The following is an 18,793-nucleotide window of genomic DNA, read 5'->3' as shown; positions in this document are numbered from 1 at the left end:
TCTACATGAGGCAGGTGTCTGAGCTCCCATTACAGTCCATGGAGAACCAGTCCACTCCAAGCCACGTTTTTGGCTCATCCCAAGAACACCACCCACACTCGGTGGGCTGAATCACACTCTCAACTCCAATAACTGTAACAGGAGTTCAGCCACCTTCCCTATACTAGTGCTAAATCACCTCCCTAAATTTAAGATAAAGTATATTCTACTACTTGCATCACATCACTGTGTAGTGAAATGCCTGCACTTTTTACTGCTTTCCCTAGTGAAACTGCAGAATTCATTTCCAAGCAAATTCTGGAAGTTATAGAAGAAACGAAGTCTGAGTGTTACTTGCCAGCAGGCTTCTTGCCATTTGGCGGCTTCTCAGAGGAAGAAAAGCAAACTGCTGAATGTGAAAACTGGACTCAAGAGAGATAGATATAAGGGGTCCTGGTTGAAATGCATCTGCAGTCCATAATTGCATATCAGGTTCTCTTCCAGAGGATGCTGACGGGCATTTGAAGGAAGTTTCTTTCCACATACAGACAGCACATATATGAAGTTTCGAGCAGTTCTGTGATTTAGTTGGGAACAAACATAGACAAGTACTGAGATATTCAGACCTTTCCTACCTCTCATTGATGCCTGCCTTGGAAAGAATATGTAAATTGTTTTACTACCGATGCAATGTCTCCTCTCAGAGGGTTTGTCCCAACAGCAGGAAGATGTTTGAAAATGCAGACACAGAACAGCAAGTCCTTTTTTGTTTAATTCCCGAGAGCCATTTTTCTGTGATACTACAAAGCTTCTCAAAGGTGACAAGAAAGTACTGTAGGACTCCTGTCCGCTTATAGTAGCTATTAAGCATAAATTAACTGCCACAGATGAGATTTTAATTTTTTCTTCAGCAGTGTAGAAGAGAAAAATTTCACTAAAAATGCAGTTTTTTTACTATATCCTTTTGGAAACAGATTAGGATTACTTGATTATAGGGAGAGAGCACACAGGTGACTTTCAGGTTCTGAGCATTTTGCTTCTTGCAGCAACGTACTTTATCTGCTGCAGAGAATTTGGGACTAAAAAAGGAGCCTCATGGCCACAAGAGGGTGCAAAATTACTCAGCACAAAGAGCACTTCAAAATAACCTTTCTGCTGCACAAATCACCAAGAGGATAGCAGAAAATATACTCTTGGGCAGTAAAGCTCCATCTGAAAGAACTTTGTCACAGATTAATTTTATTTGGACTGTATAATGACAGAAAACTCAAAGTAGAAATACCGCAAGCTTTTCTCAGAGGGAAAGGTAACTTTTTAAGGAAGTGTGAAGATTCTCATGGAGAGAATGTCAAATTTTTTTTTTCTTTTTGAAAGTTTAACTTTTTTTTTAAAAAAAAATGGTCCTTGGCAAAAGGAACACAGCTATGGGCCATAGGCTTGCGCAATTTTACACATGCTGTATGTAACATTATACTATACTTGAAAGTCCTTGTAAATATTTATTAGTCTGCAGTAATAGTGTTTTCACATCTTCCCCAAATACTCCAAACCATTCAGAGAGTTTCTTGCTGATTTCTTAGAGATTGATATGCATGCAAGTTATCAAACATTTTATTCTACTTCTTCTTTCCTTATTTCTGATGACTATTTTCTCCTTTGAAAACTTAATTGTGTTTAGGATCTGGCCAACATTAACCTTTTTACAAAGTTAGAATCCAAAATTACTTCATCTATTTTTTGCACCATCAGTTATTTGCTGTTCTTCCTAACTCAGCAACGATGCCATGGTTTGATTGCCTTCCTCTTAGCACAGGTGTAGAAGCTTCTCTCCTTGTCTTTTATGACCCTAGAAGCCACCAGATCCACTTCACATCTTTCACATCTTAGCCCTTCTGATTTTATCCCTACACATTCCTATTATGTCCTTACATAGACCTCTAATAATTTTCCTTTCCATAATCTAGAAATCGATTATCATCCCTCCCATTAAACGCTGCCTGTGCTGACCACACCTGAGCAGGAGGGACTGCACGGTGTTAAGTGGAAACCCCCACAAGCTCTAATCTTTCTGTGGGTCATTCCTCATTAGCAAAATGGGAGCGAAAAGTATGAGTTTTCCTCTGCTCTGACATGTGGGATTTTTTGGCTAGAGCTTGCCCTTTTTATGATATGGGTGGCCTAGTTACGTGACCAGGCAATAGCCAGAGCACAACAGCTGATCTGGTCTGCAGTGAGCTGATAGAAATACAATATTCATAAATTCTAAATCATAATGTATTTGCTGAGAAACAGTTTCAAAATGCCAATGCTAATACTATTCCCTTCCCATTATAATGAGTAGAAAAATATGAGAGACACCTATGACAGTATTTTTCTGTTAACAGTTCTCAGTCTTCACTACAGGCTGCAGATGCCCAACTTTTCTAAGCAACCAAATATCCCAAAGTTCAAACATATGAATATTTGATAACTTCCAACTTCAAGCCCAGCTTGTTTGAATCTAAAAGATCCTTTTCCATCTCCAAACTCTGTCTACGCATCTTTGTGTTCCCCATCTTAAATAATAATCCATCAGGAAGACATCCTTCATAAGGATCAACTCCCTCTTCATAACTACTTGTTGCATAGAGAGAAATACAGTCCACTTTTGGCCAATACAAGCAATAAGCTGGGAGTAGGTCTTCAAATATAGCGAGACCCCCATGCTGCGCCCCAGCACGGCAGTAAGAAGGATTTTGCCCAGAAGCATGACTGCTCATTACCTTTACCACAAAGGGACCTCTCCGTCTTCAAAGGGCTGGAGAGAGAATGAATCCCACCAGAGACTACCAGTGGGGACTATGAATCAGTGGGAGAGTCAGACCTGATGTCTCCAAACAAAATAAAACTCTGAATTAATTAATTTCTTTAATCAAAGAATTGAAGGGAATCGAAATTTTCTTCCAGGCATGCTGTCAAACTGACAAAGTGACTCAGCAAGCAAAATAATTGGTCTGTAATGTGATTATATTCGTGGAATCAGGTTGTTGCTGTTAAAGACTAAACTGAAACAACAGATTTAACACAAAGTTGTCAGGCCTGCAGTTTTAAAAGGTCCTGCTGTCTGTCATTAAATAAGTGGGAACTCAGTGCAAAAAATAATTGGCTGCTGTGTCACCACACTAGGGCTTCGTTTGTAAATATCTGTAATAAGCTGATCCAGATGTGGAAAACTAGAAGGTGAGAGCGATTGCATTTAGATTATTCCCCAAGACCTGTCCGCCTACGTAACACTCTTCCTTCAGAGAAGCGAAGACGATCAGTAACCACACACCCCATCTCCAATAAACAGACCCTGTCCCCAACACCCCCACCTATTAAGAAGGGCAACAGCACAGGTCTCCAAGGACTCCCCAGGATCAGGCAGAGCCAGTCTTCTACTTAACTAAGAGGACTTCACATACAGAGATGCTAAGCATGATACCAGGCAGGAGAAGCGTTCTTGCTGGCACCCTCAAACTAACAGACATACTGCAGGCAACGTCTTAAAGGGGAAAAAAAAAAAACATGCAATGAAAACTGCATAACCAGAAATCTTCTGTGAGTCTCAAACACATTAACCAGAAGTTGTACAAACACCATTCTGTTACTCAACTAATGCATATAGGCTAATTTAAGAAAATGAAACATCAGAATTTTATTGCCCTAAATAATGCAGCCATACGCGCAAAACGTCATAGGACTGGTAACAACAGAACTGAGGAATCACCTGATTATTAAAGCAAAGGAAACGATATGAGCAGCAGAGAAACGAAGTTTTCTTTTAACAAGAGCTTTGATTAAGAAAAGTTGTACTGTTATTGGCAAAATATTTGTTAGTGGGACGGTCTTTCATGCAGAGGACCTTAAGCTAGTGTTCTCCAGTTAAAAGAAATTATTTGATGGATGTTTAAGGCTGCTGATAATTTTTCCCCAAAGTGATCATACTGAATTTGGCCACTTTTGGTGTGAAACCGATTCATGGATTATTTCTTCACTCTCCTGTGAAACACCAGAGCAAGGCTACAGGAAGAGATGGGATGTTCTGTGTTTATAAGTGATGCTGGAAACCTTTACAGATGTTTTTTTTGTCCCTGCATTCATGGCTAGCTGTTGCCTGACTTCTTGCCTCCTTGTATCATGACTCATACTCTATTCCTGAGCAGCATCAGTTCCTGCTACTGGGAAAAAAAAAAATTAAAAAAATTGATGCCACATTTTCTCTTGCTTGTTTCCTCTAAAATTGCAATTGTTTATAGCTTTTTCTGGATCTCTGCTTTTTGTTTAGACTTACAAATCTGTGTAAGATGCTTGTAATATGAACAGCCAAGACCGATGTTTGTGGATTGGTCCCCTGGAACCAGGGGTCATAAAATGAAGTTTAATGATTCTAAGTATTTTCAAGAAGTTAACTGGGTCAGCTAAAAAATTGAATCTGTCTTTGATACATATCACTGTGAGATTAAAAATATTATCCCTATATCTTCATGAGCCGTGTATAATACAGAAGGGGAGCGCGGGAGGAATTCAAGGTCTTTCCTGCTGTCACAGCAAGGAAGAGAGCAACCAGCAGCTTATTCTCTCTCCTCACAAGTTCATTAATCTTCATCTGTAACTTCCTGTATGAAAAGGAAGATACATTTTTTTGGTGATGGGAAACTACTATCTTCACCACGTTCTTGTATGTGAAGTATTATGCTCCAGCCCACAGAACAGCCTTAACTCAAAGATAATCCCTGTTGGAGTAGATCCAGATCAGAGGGCTGGAACACCACTCCTGTGAAGAAAGGCTGAGACAGTTGGGGTGGTTCAGCCTGGAGAAGAGAAGGCTTTGGGGAGACTTCATTGCAGCCTTTCAATATACAAAGGGAACTTATAAGAAAGACGGAGACTTTTTACCAGGGCCTATAGTGACAAGACTACAGTGACAAGACAAGATAATGTTTTTAAACTGAAAGAGGAGAGATTTAGATTGGACAGATGGAAGAAATTTTTTATGGTGAGGGTGGGGAGACACTGGAATAGGTTGCCCAGAGAAGTTGTGGATGCCCCATCCCTAGAAACATTCAAGGTCAGGTTGGATGGGACTTTGAGCAACCTGGTCTACTTAAAGATGTTCCTGCCCATGGCAGGTACATTGGACTAAATTTTTAAAGGTCTTTTTCAACCCAAACCATTCTGTAAATTGGTGTCAAAAATATCTCTTTCCTAATCCTACACTCCTGTGACAAAAAAAAACTGAAGCAAAGGAGGTGAGCAAATTTCTGAGAAACCACAGGCAACAGACAAGGGTTCCACTCCACTGCTCTGAAATAGAGTCACCCTGCTCCATGTCATTCTCCACAAGTGCTCTTCAGCCTGTTCTCAAAACCTCGAGACACCAGAGCTGCAGAGCTCAGAGCAGGGTACCCGACTCCAGCTAGGGCACTGCCATCACTGGCTGGAGAAGACACTTCAGACACGGTCATATACTCTGGTATAACACAGACACTAAGCAAATGAAGGAAGCTGCAACTATTGTCAGCGTTACCTGCCTGGGTTACAACAGGCCACATAGTTGCAACATGGAGGTGTTTTGTTCATCTTTCAGCATCTTGCTTCTGGTGCCTCTGTTTTTTCAGAGAAAAAAAAATAAATCTCTCTTTCAGGGAGTCCCTACTCTCCTTGAATGCAAACATGTCCCACACTAATTTCTTTCTGTTTCTGCCTTTTGTGCTTCTCCCTGTAGAGCCCTCACAGCCTAGGGCTGCAGGGGGAAGGCAACGTTGACACTGACGCCTGGTCTCTGACACAAACAAAGACAGCATTCTGCCACCAGATAGCCAAACACCTCGCCAAGTAGTGTCTTCCTTCTAGTTTAGAAGAAACACTTATCACCGTCTTGGGGGGTTGGACTACATGATCTCCAGAGGTCCCTTCCAACTCCGTATCATTCTGTGATTCTGTGATATTATATTTTCATATCTCTGATACCTTAAAAATTAATACTAATGTTTAAATCACAGCAGTTCACAGAAATCAAATACGATAAACAGGCTCAAAGACGGGTGAGAGAAGTGAGCATCCTCACTGCACACCAAATGTGGTTCCTGTGAACACTGCACAACTCTTCTCAGAATCAAGAGACAGAAAATGGTGGAGTCCTCACAACCCGCTTGCTTGTCCTCTCTTCTCATCATTAAAAGACAATCCAGGCTTTCTAGCACTGCTGTTTTGCGAGGCAGGGACTCATTAACCTTTTAAAAGTTAATTATTTTAATATGCCAGAATCATATTACTGTTCTCATCTACCTGTATTCCTGTTTGATTTGTATAAAAATGTACTAAGGAAGACAACCGCACCATTTAACTGCAAGACTGAACTTGTTCTTCATTAGTGGAGAGGAAGACAACAAAATTATGACAGACAGCAGTTCCCACCAAGATTTGATTTGGAAGCTTTGCATAGAGGCTAAAAATAAACGACTGTGCAGTCATAAATCATTTAAAACAGTGTTTGTGGACAAGGAGCACTTCAAGGAGGATGTGGTGAACTGAAGTGAATGGGATCTCAGCGCTGCACAAAGAGCTGGGATCTGAGAGGACCTTCTGGGCGCTCTGAGGAACCCGAAGCCCAGGTGCTGAGTTGGGGCAGAGGATGCACTGAGACCTGGGGGCAAATTCACATGGTCCAAAAGCAGAGCAGTTTTACAGCTGTCAGAGGGAGCTACGTTGGTCAAAACCTTCAGACATATGAAGTCAATGTTTGTAAAGAGCTGTGAAGATGAAAGGGGATTAAGATTTTCATTAGGAACTTCACTCTTTCAGTTTTAAGCAAAGTTTTTAAAATGTTTCATATTCTGTAGGAAATATAAAATGCTATTTTTCCAGACAGCTATATACAGAGACAAGAACTACTCACACAGATGTGAGGTGAAATCCATATCATCTGTTTCTTTTCTGATACTGGCCAAAATATTTTTGCTCTAAAGAGAAAATAACCCAAAAGCTTCCCACAAAAGACTACACTTCAGGAAAAGTGGAGAGCTGGTTCACAGAAATTTCTCAAGAAGCACGTGCTGTTTGTAAAAAGAGATAATAAACAAATTCTCTGACCACTCTCTGCCTCCAAAATCACATTAAGTTGTTTGGGGGTGTTAAAATCCCCAATCTATGTTGCAATTTTCCCAGAGTTCTCAGGAAAAGCCACAAGTACATACTTTTAAATTCAACCAACATGTTTGGAAATCACTGGCACATACTTATGGGACATAATTTCAACCAAGTCTCTCAAAACTTCTGCTGGGTGGTGGTCCTCTCACTGTCTGCCTATAGCAAGGGGCAAAGGAAATAGGTAATTTGCCCCAAGACTAGTATGGGCCAAACTAGGACCCACCTCAAGCTTTCCGGATCTGCTTTACATGGGAAGTTGCTTTCCACTCTAAATGCAATTGGCTAAAAATACTAAATATGGGAATATCACATGAATTTTCAACACACAATAAGTAAACAGAGAGAACTGCTGAGAAGACCAGCCACAAAGCTTAATTCAATAAGTTGTTTCAATAAAGCTGAGCCATTTCACTGAAATACGTTGATTTTGACCAAGTTTTCTTTGCTGACAGACTAACGCTCTGATCACTTCTGATTGATTAGATAGAAGAAAACCCAAGCAAAAAAAGCCTTGGATTTCTGACTGTAACAATCACTATTCCACATAGAGATCCCTTGCAACATTTGAAAGATTCCTTGCATCCACGTAGAACAAGTACTATACAGGGTTAGCCACACTGGTGGCTAAACCTCCATCAAGTGCTTCTCTTCGCTAAGAGAGTCAGACATCTGCCAAATTTAGACTGCTCTTACACAATAAAATTCACAATAGTAGGCATTGGTCCCTAACCAACAGAGTCACTTGAGCCTAATGAATGATTCAATTAACCCATCAGGTCAGCTACAGCAGCGCAAGAGGAATCACTCTCTAAGGTTCCATTGGCTTTCTTGATTAGGCCAACACTGACTGTTTTGTGAACTTAGACATGCAGCTCACCGGTGGACACATAAAAGTGTTTTGACATTGTGCTAAATCCCATCTGCGGTGTGTAAAAAAGATTTCTTCCCATTGCAAGAACATTCACGAACAGCAGTAGATGGAAGAAACGTTGCTTTGCCCCAAAGGGGCACTCACTAAAGTCTGAGATAGAGAATCCAGCGCATCCTAAACCTGCTGAAATGTAGGGAATATTTAAAGGGACAAAAAACAGCTCAGGTATTAGACATTTGCCACTTCACCTTCTGATCCTATACAGTTGGTCAAACTATGTACGAGTAGAAACTGATGCTCATTCTTAGAATCATAGAATCACAGAATGGTTAGAGTTGGAAGGGACCTTAAAGATCATCGAGTTCCAACCCCCCTGCCATGGGCAGGGACACCTCCACTAGAGCAGGTTGCTCAAAGCCCCATCCAGCCTGGCCTTGAACACTTCCAGGGACGGGGCATCCACAACTTCCCTGGGCAACCTGTTCCAGTGCTTCACCACCCTCACAGGAAAGAACTTCCTCCTAATACCTAATCTAAATCTCCCCTCTTCCAATTTAAAACCATTACCCCTTGTCCTGTCACTACATCTCCTGACAAAGAGTCCCTCTCCAGCTCTCCTGTAGGCTCCCTTCAGATATTGGAAGGCTGCTATGAGGTCTCCCCGGAGCCTTCTCTTCTCCAGGCTGAACAACCCCAGCTCTCTCAGCCTGTCTTCATAGGGGAGGTGCTCCATCCCTCTGATCATCTTCGTGGCCCTCTACTGGACCCGTTCCAACAGGTCCATGTCCTTCCTGTGTTAATGACTCCAAAGCTTGACACAGTATTCCAGGTGGGGTCTCACGAGCGCAGAGGGGCAGAATCAGCTCCCTCGACCTGCTGGCCACACTTCTCTTGATGCAGCCCAGGATCCAGTTGGCTTTCTGGGCAGCCACTGCACACTGCCAGCTCATGTTGAGCTTCTCATCCACAAACACCCCCAAGTCCTTCTCCTCAGGGCTGCTCTCCAGCCATTCTCCGCCCAACCTGTATTTGTGCCTGGGATTGCCACGTCCCAGGTGCAGGACCCTGCACTTGGCCTGGTTGAACTTCATGCGATTTGGACAAGCCCATCTCTCAAGCCTGTCCAGGTCCCTCTGGATGGCATCCCTTCCCTCCAGCACGTCGACCGCGCCACCGAGTTTAGTGTCGTCCGCAAACTTGCTGAGGGTGCACTCTGTCCCACTGTCCATGTCTCCGACAAAGATGTTGAACAGCACTGGTCCCAGTACCGACCCCTGAGGAACGCCACTCGTCACTGGCCGCCAATTGGACATTGACCACAACCCTTTGAGTGCGGCCAGTCAGCCAGTTCCTTATCCACTGAGTGGTCCATCCATCGAACCCATGACTTTCCAATTTTGAGACAGGATGTCGTGCGGGACAGTGTCAAACGCTTTGCATAAGTCCAGGTAGATGACGTCTGTTGCTCTGCCCTTGTCTACCAAGCCTGTGGCAGTATTGTAAAAGGCCACCAAATTTGTCAGACATGATTTGCCCTTGATGAAGCCATGCTGGCTGTCTCCAATCACCTCTTTATTTTCCATGTGCCTTAGCAGAGATTCCAGGAGGATCTGCTCCATGATCTTGCCAGGCACAGAGGGGAGGCTGACTGGCCTATAGTTCCCTGGGTCTTCCTTTTTTCCTTTTTTGAATAATGGGGTTATGTTCCCCTTTTTCTAGTCAGCGGAAACTTCGCCAGATTGCCACGATTTCTCAAATATGATGGAAAGCAGTTTAGCAACTTCGTCCACCAGCTCCCTCAGGACCCGGGGGTGGATTTCATCAGGTCCCATGGACTTATGCACCTTCAGGTTCCTTAATAGGTCTCGAACCTGATCTTCTCCTACTGTGGGCAGTTCTTCATTCGCAGAGCCCTGGTTTTTGCCTTCCGTGACTTGGGCAGTGTGGTTAGAGCCCTTGCCGGTGAAGACTGAGGCAAAAAAGTTGTTCAGTAGCTCAGCCTTATCCATATCCTGGGAGGCCAGCTCTCCCGTTTCCTTCCGGAGAGGGCCCACAACTTCCCTAGTCTTGCCTTTGTCCCTGACGTATCTGTAGAAGTTTTTCGTATTGTTTTTGATGTCCCTGGCTAGATTTAGTTCTGCCTGGGCTTTCGCTTGCCTGATCTGGTTCCTGGCCACTCGGACAGTTTCTTTATATTCTGCCCATTCTACTCATCCCTGCTCCCAGCCTCTGTAGGCCTCCCTTTTGGTCTTGAGCTTGTCCAGCAGTTCCTTGTTCATCCACGCAGGCCTGCTGGCTATTTTGCCTTACTACTTCTTTTTTGGGATGCACCTCTCCTGAGCTTCGTGGAGGCGACCCTTGAATGCCAACCAGCTTTCTTGGGCCCCTCTCCCCTCCAGTTCTTTCTCCCACACTACCCTGCCAATCAGATCTCTCAGGAGACCAAAGTCTGCTCTTCTGAAGTTCAGGGTAGCAAGCCTGCTGCACACCCTCCTCGCTTTCCTATGAATCTTGAATTCTACCATTTCGTGGTCACTGCAGCCAAGGCTACCCTTGAACTTGACATCCCCCACCAGTCCCTCCTTGTTGGTAAGGACAAGGTCCAGCACGGCTCCTCTCCTTGTTGGCTCCTCGATCATTTGAAGAAGAAAATTATCATTAACGCATTCCAAGAACTGCCTGGATTTCACGTGCCCTGCTGTGTTGTCCTTCCAACAGATATAGGGGTGGTTGAAGTCCCCCCATGAGGACCAGGGTGTGTGAGTGCGATGCTGCTTCTATCTGCCTATAGAGGGTCCCATCCTCCCTGTCACTCTGATCTGGTGGTCTGTAGCAGACCCCTACTGTAACATCACTTGCCCCTGTTCTCCCTTTAATCCTGACCCATAAGCTCTCTGTCAGGTCTCCATCCATCCCCAGGTGGAGCTCCACACACTCCAGCTGGTCATTGACATAGAGGGCAACACCCCCACCCCGTCTGCCCAGCCTGTCCTTCCTGAAGAGTCTGTAACCCTCCATTCCAACACTCCAGTCATAAGAGCCATCCCACCACGTCTCAGTAATGCCAATAAGATCGTAGCCCTGGAGGCGTGCGTGCGTCTCTAACTCCTCTTGCTTGTTCCCCATGCTGCATGCATTTGTGTAAAGGCACTTCAGCTGGGCGCCCAATGGGGCTGACTTACCAGCTGGAATGGCTCCATTTCCTTCATGTCGCTCTTCAGGTGGCCTTCCTTTGTGGTGCTTTATCTGTGTTTCCCAGATTCCTTTTGCCTCAGGAGCCTCAAGGACAGGCCTGGTGTTATCACCCCCCTCCCCTTCACATCTAGTTTAAAGACCTGTCAATCAACCCCGCAATCTCTTGGGCCAGAATATTCTTCCCCCTTTGGGAGAGGCATTCTAGAGTCCTGCAAAAAATACATGTATCTGCATCGGTTTCGGCTGGAATAATTTTCACAGCAGCTTGTACAGTGCCGCCTTTTAGATCTGAGACCAAAACAATACTGATAACACACTAACGTTTCAGCTACTGCTGAGCAGTGTTTGCACAGCACCAAGGCCGCCTCTGTTTCTCCCTCTGCCCCACAGTTAATAGACTGGGGGTGAGCAAGAGGTTGGGAAGGGACACAGCCAGGGAGATGACCCAAATGGGATTACCAGAACGTCTGATTTTCAGCCCATTTTTTCCCCATGGAAACACAGAATATAATCCCAGAGTTCATTTTTACCTCACCTTTCCCAGATGATATTGGTTCCTGACTCTTCTAAAGCCACCCTTCCGATTGCTTTTGCTACTCGTGATGCCCACGCCACCTACCTCCACAGCAAGAATAATGGTATCAGAAGTTGCAGCAAGTCCATCAGCAATGATAAAAGCAATAGCAGGGAAACAGCTTAGCCAGCGTACACAAATACTGCAGGGTGTGCATGGATGTGGCATCAATTTCTAGTTGCTGCAATACAGTACTGCTGCTTAATTTTGTAGATGACCCAAGGGGTTATTACAAAAAAAAAAAAAAAAAAATCATTTAAAAGCAGAAGCAGAATTGAAAATGATCTCAGCAAAATGGAAAAAATGGTCTACGAAAAGGAAACAAAGTCAACAAAAATAAAAGCAAGAACCTAGACTTGGGCAAAAAATATCCAATATAACAGCAAACTATTGACCTGGGAGCAGGAGAGGATCTCAAGATTGCAGGGAGTCATGGGCTTTACTGTGTCGTACTCCTGTGACAAAGGCAAACACTCCATTGTGTGTGGGGGGTGGGGGGAGTACAGGAGGATACATCACCAAGAACGGCAGTAACCCTTCCGCATCAGACACACTGATAACACCTCACTGAGATATCATACCCACTCCGGAGACTTCCCCCACATCACATCTTTATGAACCAGAGAGACTGCAGAGCACAAAAGAATGGTTAAAAAAAAAAAACCCACAACAACAACAAAAAAACCCCAAACCACCAACAAAATAAACCCTCACAAAAACTAGAAAAAACAACCTACAAGAGAAAGCACCGTCTGTACCCTTGCATCATTCCAGATTAACGGGCGACCAGTGGCTGTGCATCAATAACCAGAAATCACGAATCAGAAAATCTGGAATAAAAATATTGCCCTCGGAGACTCTGGTCTGTGAGGAGTGCCTTCAACTTAACTCCAAAAGGTTAATCAAGCTTGGGTTTTTTGCTAAATTCTTTGTTCCTGAATATATACTTTAATGTATACATGCTTTACAAAAGCCAAAAATCGAAAAATAATAAGTTGATGGATTTTTGAGTCTAAGGAAGATCTTAAAGCAAGTTCAGGAGAGCCATTTCAGGCGACCAGCTGCCCCCAGATCACACGTACAAAGGCACACGCAGCTTGAGCACCGTGGAATGAACTTTTTACATCAACCCCCACAAGAAGAGCTCAGGCAGTGCTTTCTCTAATGCAGCCAACACGCTCATCCCGTGTTGTGGGATGTGCCTCTGGGCTCTCTGCCCACAGTGCGCAGGTCACACCTGGGTGGGAGGCAGGACACCAGGGAGGGTAAAGACGCTTGCAGTTAAAGATGCCCTGCAATTATGCAGTCCTTTTGAAACATAGTTCTAGTACTTCACAGACACTATACTAAGTCTCATAAACAGAGACAGCTGGGGAGTTGTGCAAGACTGATCGTTGAGCAGGATACAATGTTTGTAACTACAAATTCATGAACTTCTACAATAATAGATAACTCTTTTCCTAAAGATTTCCCTGGGACAACCCTGGGATTTTATTCTTAGCTTTGAAATCTGGGACACAAGAAAAGCTTAGATCATCTTTTGGAACCAACTTCCAGTGGTTGTTCACCTGGAAGTAAAATTTACACCAACTTGCCTGTAAAGGGTGTAGCATCATGACGTTCTTGAAGGAAGCATGTTACCCTTCCTTCTCACTTCAACCATGTAAATAAATGCATCTAGAAAAATAATGTTACCACACAGTTACATCAAAATCCACATGAATATTATCATGTTAGCAAGCTTGGATTTCCAAAGTCTGTTCCTTCATGCTGGATTAGGTCGCCTTGATTTGTAAAGGCTAAAAATGGCACTTTTAGCTAGGACATAAAGGGTCTTGCTTCCAAAACAGCTACTCTTGCAGTAAGAGCACAGCAGTCAGTGTCTCCACATCTTTTCATCCAGCAGTCCAGCTGGAATTAGACAAAACATGTTTTAATGATAAAAATACAGATGCAGAAGGCAGGAAATGCTAAAGAAATGTCAACCAAAGACAGAAGCCTTAAGGGACCCATCAAAATGCTTCTTCTTCAACAGATTGCAAGAGATTTGTGATCTCTTGCCATGACAGTTACTATTTATTTTAACATGTTACTTTCCAATCAGAACTTGGATGAAATTTAAAACAAGTCAGTTGAACTCAATACATAAAATTCTACTAAATCACATTTGATTATGACTCTGGAATAACTCATCGTTTAGATTCATGAACTGAAAAAAAATCAGCCCAAACAGACCTAAGATTGAATGTTGCTATATTGATTTTCCACCAAAGCAACAAAAATGCACGTTGTTCTCTTTCGGGTATTTTAACAAGTACAAAGCAACAATCCACCACTGTTACACCAAAATGGCACTAAATGCAGCATCTCACTGTCTTACTCCAAAGGAAAACACAAAAGGGGAAGGGAAAAGCAAGTGGAACATGGACATACATGAGAACTACCTATCTGGAAGAACATCAGTAACTAGCAGAAAGTCTTCTATGAGTCTTGCTTTTACCTCAGCTTACATCAACTTCATTTCACTGTACCACAATTTACATCAACAGATGACTTCAGGCTATTACCTTGACATCAAGCAACCGCTGGTTATGGATAAGGATAATAATACCACGACAACTTTTACACTTCATTTGGTAGCTAATGGTGTGGTGCAAATTCATGGTGCTTTCCTTCAGTTTGAGCAAATATAACAACCTCAAAACGTGGGTCCTTAATACAAAGACAACTGCCTCATGCATCAGGCTGCTTTCTACACGGCTGGGGGGAATACCAGGTTGAACAGCACAGCCTGAGGAAAGGCAAAGAAGAAAGTGAACATCTCACAGGAGCCTGTTTAGCTCATTTTCCTCCAGACAGACAGGCTAGGAATCTGCAGGGTATCAAGGCCTGAGGCAGATGATCTGCTTCCCTGTATCATCCATCCTGGTTCTCTGTAGAGAACTTAGTGGCAAACACAATTGAATAAAAAGCCCTGGAGACTGAATTCCTGCTCAGACCTCACCCAGGGCTTGATCAAGCAGCAGCAATGGTGTGGTGGTGCAGCATACCTTCCCTGACAGACCTGGAATGCAGGTGAGAGGACACAATTCCTTCAGCAGGGAAATGAAATACAAAGGTGGGGAGTACTCTGCATTGGAAAAAGCCGACATGATAGCAGGGAAACATTGCATTTTATGCCAGGCACTGAGGAGGACAGCAGCAGGTATCATGCAAAAGGAGGATCTTCCTGTCTGACAGGGCAGGACGTGGCTACGTCCTAACGCCTGTTAGATCACACACATAGGTTCCATTGGAGAGAGAAGTTCCTTTTTCTCCCCAGTTACACCAAAGAGTGCATAGGAGCATGTTTACAGCAATGTAAGAAATACAGCTTCCGAGCCCTGTTCTCCCTAAAGACACGTGAATTTACATTTTCCACCTCTTAGTGCTGAAATAATTTAGGTATTGGGTATTCTTCTGGATAAAGGAGGTCTACTTAAAATATTTTAATATTTATAGGAGTAAGGACCGAACTCAAAGCATACCATGCCTTCCACATAAGTGCTCTAACAAGCCATGTTCACTCTCATGGCTTCATGAATATTTAGAGACACTTATGAAAAGGAACAGTTTAACCTGAAGATATGCATGTCTGGTCTGCAACCAATTACTACAAGACACTATTCTCAGTGTACGTGGTAAGCACAGTCGCCCATTCTGAAAACTTCTAATCAGGTAAGACACATTTTCCTGTATCACTAGCTTGAGATTATTACCCTTACTCTGTATTTCAGAGCCCTTTCTGGTCCAAAGAATATCAGTAGTTTTGCTGAAACCAGAAAAATAAAATACGCACAGACCATGAGTCAGAAAGGAAGACTTTTCTAGGTACAAGTTAGATATCCTCTGTGAAACACAGCGCCTCCCTTGAGGAACATGGATTTTGAGCAGAAGTGATACCATTTAGAAAAATTGCATCTCTAGCACAGCACTGGATAAAGACTTTTCCGCCTTTTAAAGACTTAAAAGACAAGTCACCTCTGCCACTTCCCAGCTGTCCTCCGGGGGGGGCGGCGCAGATGAGACTGGAGACAACATATGCTTTCAGAGAAAACAATTTTTAGTCACGCTTTATGCCACCGTGCCAGTTTTGGCTGGGATAGAGTTAACTTTCTTCACAGTAGCTGGTACAGGTCTCTGTTTTGGATTTGTGCTGAGAACAGTGTCGATAACACAGGGGTGTTTTAGTTATTGCTGAGCAGTGCTTATACAGAGTCAAAGTCGTTTCTGCTCCTCACACCACCCCACCAGCAAGCAGGCTGGGGGGGCACAAGAAGCTGGGAAGAGACACAACCGGGAGAGCTGACCCCAACTGACTAAAGGGACATTCCATACCCTGAAACATCATGCTCAGTATGTAAAGCTTGGGGAAGACCGAGGAAGTGGGGGACATTTGGAATTATGGCATTTTGTCTTCCCAAGTGGCCGTTACACGTGATGGAGCCCTGCTTTCCCAGAGATGGCTGAACACCTGCCTGCCCATGGGAAGTGGTGAACTAATTCCTTGTTTTGCTTTGCTTGTGTGTGCGGTTTTTGCTTTACTTATTAAACTGTCTTTATCTCGATCCATGAGTTTTCTCATTTTTACCCTTCTGATTCTCTCACCCATCCCACTGTGGGGGGCGAGTGGCTGCGTGGGGCTGGGGTTAAACCACAACCACCACCAAAGACTGCACTTTACCTAAACTTGCTGCCGCATTACCACATCCTAAGCAACTCCTAGCAAAGTAGCCTACGGAAGACCAAAACTTACTGCAGAACAGTACAACAAGACCTTTTATCCATGGCTTGCTGATGAAAACCAGCACAAATCAGACATTAAATCACTAGAAGTATCATGACAGCTTACTTTTAAGTTATTTCTCTTGCACTGACACAAATTTACAGAGACCCTAAGAAAATAATTCACAACACAGCAGATTTCTACCCCTACCAGACTTATTCGCAAAAAAAACCCAAAAAAACCCAAAAAAACAAAAACCAAAAAAAAAAGAAAAAACCCAAAACAACAAAAAAACCCAAAACAAAAAAAGAGTACTGGCTTTTCAGGAAAGTTGCAAAAGACCACCAAGGGACTAGAAATGAACACTTATTCAACCCTGTAATATTTTGGGATCCATTTCTTAATCTGAGCACTTCACAATAGGTAACAGAACTGTACAGTTCTGCAACCTGGTCTAGTGGGAGGTGTCCCTAAGGCCCATTCCAACCCAAACCACTCTATGATTCTATGAAAAGAGCAGGAAGGATGTCGGGACACTTGCAGGATGCCTTAACCTCTGCTATGCTAAGGGCCTTCCGCTTGCCACTCCCAGCCTTTCCCTGTAGCACTGCAGTCTTTCGTTTGTGAGTTTGCGCCCCTTCCCTTAACCACTGGGAGGACACTGTGGCAATGTCTTCATCCTCGTCCTTCTGTCCTTGTCCTGTCCTCCCAGCTCTGCCCCTGCGAAGCCTGAGCCCGCTATGTCAGATTTCTCATGGAAAGTGATGTAAGAATCACCCTTTTTTCCCCCCTCACACTTCCCCATTTTGTAACTTTTACACAAAAGAAAAGACAAAACCTAGTGAATAACACAGTAGACAGTAGTCCTTTACATAGCGGGCAGGCATTTCCCAGTGACATCCATGCACAAAGCTTAACAATCAATTAACGTGCAACTCATCTCTGATCACAGTGTGCTCCAATCAGCACTAACAGCATCACAAGCAGGAACAACCAGCAGGGAGTTTGAGCAGGTCTCGACAAAACCCATATAGTTATAATTAGAAGAGTATTATGGAACACCACCTGCCACACCAGAGGGAATACCAGGGCAGAAGAGTCACCTGGGGAGATCCCTGTGGTGATTTGCTTCTTTTCTGGTCATTGGAGAGTGTTTTTTCTTAGGGTTCTTCACTGCTCCTCTCTCTTTCCATTTTGTTTTTTATTGTCATCATAAGTAACTGCTACCATTAAAGTTGTCATTTACCACCAGCTATGGACTGTCTCATCATCCTTTGTGCACCAGGTCAGCTTGAAAATACTACTTCATATTGAAAGAAAGTACAGAAAATTCTTGTGCAGGGGGGCAGCAGGAGGTTTATCAATCACATCATACCTGAACATTTGTATTATTGCAATGACCTCAACTTAAAGAATACAAGGACTCAAAATCAGAAAATAATTTTCTGTACAGCTTCTTTTTGCAACAATGTATTTGTATTATTCAAAACGTTCTTAAAATTTACACCATTTTCTACAGAAGTCACTGTGATTCTACAGAAGTCACTGGCTCTATGCTATATAAAAAAAATTCAGTTGCCTCAAAGATTATAAAAACTCCAAAAGCAGAACATATATTTTGAAGAATACCAAAGTGACATGGGTACTACTCTTTTGGCTTAGCTGAAAAATTAATAACTAAAACCACTGTACACTCCTGGTTTGCCAGGCTCCCAGGTTCATGTAGCCCACATCGCCTAAACCAGAAATAGGTAATTAGCAATTAAACAATATCCTTGGTTTTAAAATATATTTGCAATATATAACACACTGGTGTTATTCTTAACATATGAAGTATCCTTAAATATAATTTGTGGCTTATAGAGTTCTTGACTGCAGGGATGTACTCATTCTTTCTTTTTGGTAAAGTCATATGGTTTCCACCACTGTGCAAACTGCAACACCTTCATCCTCTGATCCTCAAAATTCTGCCTGATTCCTTTCCTCCAGAGCCGCGGTTCCAAGTCCAGCATGCCACCAATGATTTCCTTTGCAAGTAGAACAAAGATACTTAATGATAAATGCAAAATTACCATATTACTTAACACCATTTTACTATAGAACATATAAGTACATATTTTCAAATTATAACATTATTTGTCACTGTTTTCTTCAAGTGCTATTTATCAAAACGGGAAATTCTGAAAAATATACCAATTCAAAAATTAGAACCATTGTTGTTAGATGGCTGCCTCAGCAA

At 43.1% G+C, this 18,793-nt stretch overlaps 1 protein-coding gene across 1 annotated transcript in view; it reads right to left on the bottom strand.

Moving 5' to 3' along the window:
• Window positions 1-17,892: 17,892 nt before the first annotated feature.
• Window positions 17,893-18,793, bottom strand: part of CWF19L2 (CWF19 like cell cycle control factor 2) — a 78,724-nt gene continuing 77,823 nt past the window's right edge. Inside the window, exon 18 of the mRNA XM_074158981.1 lies at window positions 17,893-18,581. Coding sequence (XP_074015082.1) covers window positions 18,441-18,581 — 141 coding nt within the window. The 3' untranslated portion in view covers window positions 17,893-18,440. The remainder of the gene's footprint in view (window positions 18,582-18,793) is intronic.

This window comes from Numenius arquata, chromosome 1, assembly GCF_964106895.1.
Source record: "Numenius arquata chromosome 1, bNumArq3.hap1.1, whole genome shotgun sequence".
NCBI classification, from domain to species: Eukaryota; Metazoa; Chordata; class Aves; order Charadriiformes; family Scolopacidae; genus Numenius; species Numenius arquata.
Note: the sequence above shows the minus strand (reverse complement) of the source record. Positions and strands in the feature narration are given on the sequence as shown.